This window comes from Atta cephalotes (assembly GCF_000143395.1).
Source record: "Atta cephalotes unplaced genomic scaffold scaffold00049, whole genome shotgun sequence".
Lineage (NCBI taxonomy): Eukaryota > Metazoa > Arthropoda > Insecta > Hymenoptera > Formicidae > Atta > Atta cephalotes.
The window spans coordinates 796,378-798,555 of record NW_012130113.1 but is presented as its reverse complement, the minus strand read 5'-3'; the positions used below and the strand labels follow the sequence as shown (position 1 = coordinate 798,555).

The window sequence follows — 2,178 nt, the reverse complement described above, 5'->3', positions numbered from 1 at the left end:
TTCTTTTTTTGACTGTAAATTGCTGATATAATATTAATTTGTTGTGTAAAATGATTTACACTTCAAGCATTGTATATATTATTTATAAATAATATATAAATGATTGGTGAGTAAGTTTTTCCTTATCACCTATTTTATTGTTTGACGAAGTTTTTGGCATTATTAATCGCAATATCCCTGTATTCATAGAAAATGACATATCTTAAAAGATCTTTGCTACAATTAATTAATTAATCATTATCTTGACAAAGTTCGTGAATACAATTTCTTTTATTAAAAATTGCTATGTAGGATTGACCAAAATGAGATAAAATTAGGTGACAATTAATTTTAATATCTTTTAATAACTTTAGAGGACACGTTTTTAGAGAACATTTAGAGAAACATACACTTATAAATATATTATATTTCACATAAATATATATGTTTTTTCATTTTTCATAAAACTACGAAGTAGTTTGTATATGAGTATTGTATATGGAATAATTTTACAATATAGGGTATTTTCACCAGTTATTTTATAGAATTAAAACGCTTATCGATTTTTGTAGATTCCAAAGTGCCTGATCATTTATATCTATTCTTTGCATCTTCTGCTAATATCATCTGTACTGATGAAACATATAAGAGAAATAAACAGCTTGATTACATAAAAAAAATATAGAATCTAAGCAATTACCGTCCTAATTACAACATTATAGTGACCGTTTCGGACGGTAATGATGCCTTTCTTCGTTGCGACTTTTCTTGCTGCTGCTGTTGCTGCTGCTGTTGCTGTTTCTGTTGCTGTCGAGTGTCTCGTTTCATGTGCGTGTTCAAGTGCGAGTTCAGCAATACTTTTGTAGTAAACCATTTGTGACAATTCGTGCAAGGAAAAGGTCGATCACCTCTGTGCCTTCGTAGATGTACTACCAACGCGTACCGTTGAGTAAATCTTTTTTTACAAAGAGTGCATTCATGCGGTTTTTCGCCCCTATGTGTTTTACAATGTAGGGTTAAGTATTTTCGCGAGATAAAGCTTTTTCCACAAATGTCACAAACATAAGGCCTCTCGCCAGTGTGCGTGCGTTGGTGCTCAGTGAGAAAAAATTTGCTGGTTTTGGACTTGCCGCATATCGTGCACACATACTTGTTTTCCACGTCGTGGATCTTCATGTGCACCAGCAACACTTGTCTCTGAGAGAAACGCTTGTTGCACACCTTGCAGAGGTGTTCCGTTTCTGGCTGTACATAGTCCGGTTGATGTAATTTCGAGTGTAATCGTAGACCTTCGGGATGGCGAAATGTGACGTTACACACGTCGCACCGAATCAATTTTTTATTCGTATGCAACAACAGATGTAGCAGGCAATCGCTCTTGCTCTGGAATTGTTCGCCGCATTCCTCACATTGATACTTATAATTGATGCATATAATTGAAGATACGTTGTGGCTCTTCTGATGGGTGATTAAATCCTTTTTGTGGGAGGTCACGTAGTCACAATTGTCGCAACTAAAACAATCCTCGGCAACGTGTTCCTTCTGATGCTCACGCAGCTCCGACATCGTCATAAAACTACAGTCACAATTCTCGCAGACCAATTGCTCGTCCTGTTGCGGCTGCACTTTATCTTCTGAATGGGGCTCGTGCATCTTTAAATGTAAATTAAAAGCCTGTTCACGGATGAAATTGCCGCCACAGAATTCGCACTCTTATGAGCGAGCGTCGACTTCTTCTTCGATTATATGGAGTCTGCATGTGTTTCTACTTGATGATGTGCTTCTTCCTGATTATGCCTGATTATGACCTGCACTGTTGCCGATCCCGAGGCAGCACCATGAGTTTTGACACAAAATATCTGGAAAGAAGAGAGACACAAACGGAAGTCAATCAGTGCTTGTTCCTCGCTGCCTCTCTCGTTCTTTGTTATTGCCTTAATCCGATCCTACGTGGCAAGCGAGATATGTATAGGGATGATCAGCTGAACTCGTGCTCGATTGTATGGAGGTCAATAAAGCGCCTCACTTGTGATTTCCAGTATTTTCTTTATTACGTAACCATGTTCGCGTCGTTTTCTGTATTATATTATTCTGTATATACTATTCGTTGTACTTGCAACCTTGCTTACATAACCTTATAGCATACAAAATTTGCAACTACAAAATACCTTTTATAGTTTATACTTTTTTAATATTAAT

The 2,178-nt window shown here is 36.7% G+C and overlaps 1 protein-coding gene across 1 annotated transcript; it reads right to left on the bottom strand.

Annotated features, from left to right (window-relative positions):
- Window positions 1-687: 687 nt before the first annotated feature.
- Window positions 688-1,632, bottom strand: LOC105622824 (gastrula zinc finger protein XlCGF8.2DB-like). The gene has a single exon (XM_012204235.1). The coding sequence runs from the start codon at window positions 1,630-1,632 to the stop codon at window positions 688-690; it is 945 nt and encodes a 314-aa protein (XP_012059625.1).
- Window positions 1,633-2,178: the final 546 nt, after the last annotated feature.

Bases quoted from the DNA above. Each gene is read 5' to 3' on its own strand.
- LOC105622824 (XM_012204235.1), bottom strand. From the start codon at position 1,632: ATGCACGAGCCCCATTCAGAAGATAAAGTGCAGCCGCAACAGGACGAG.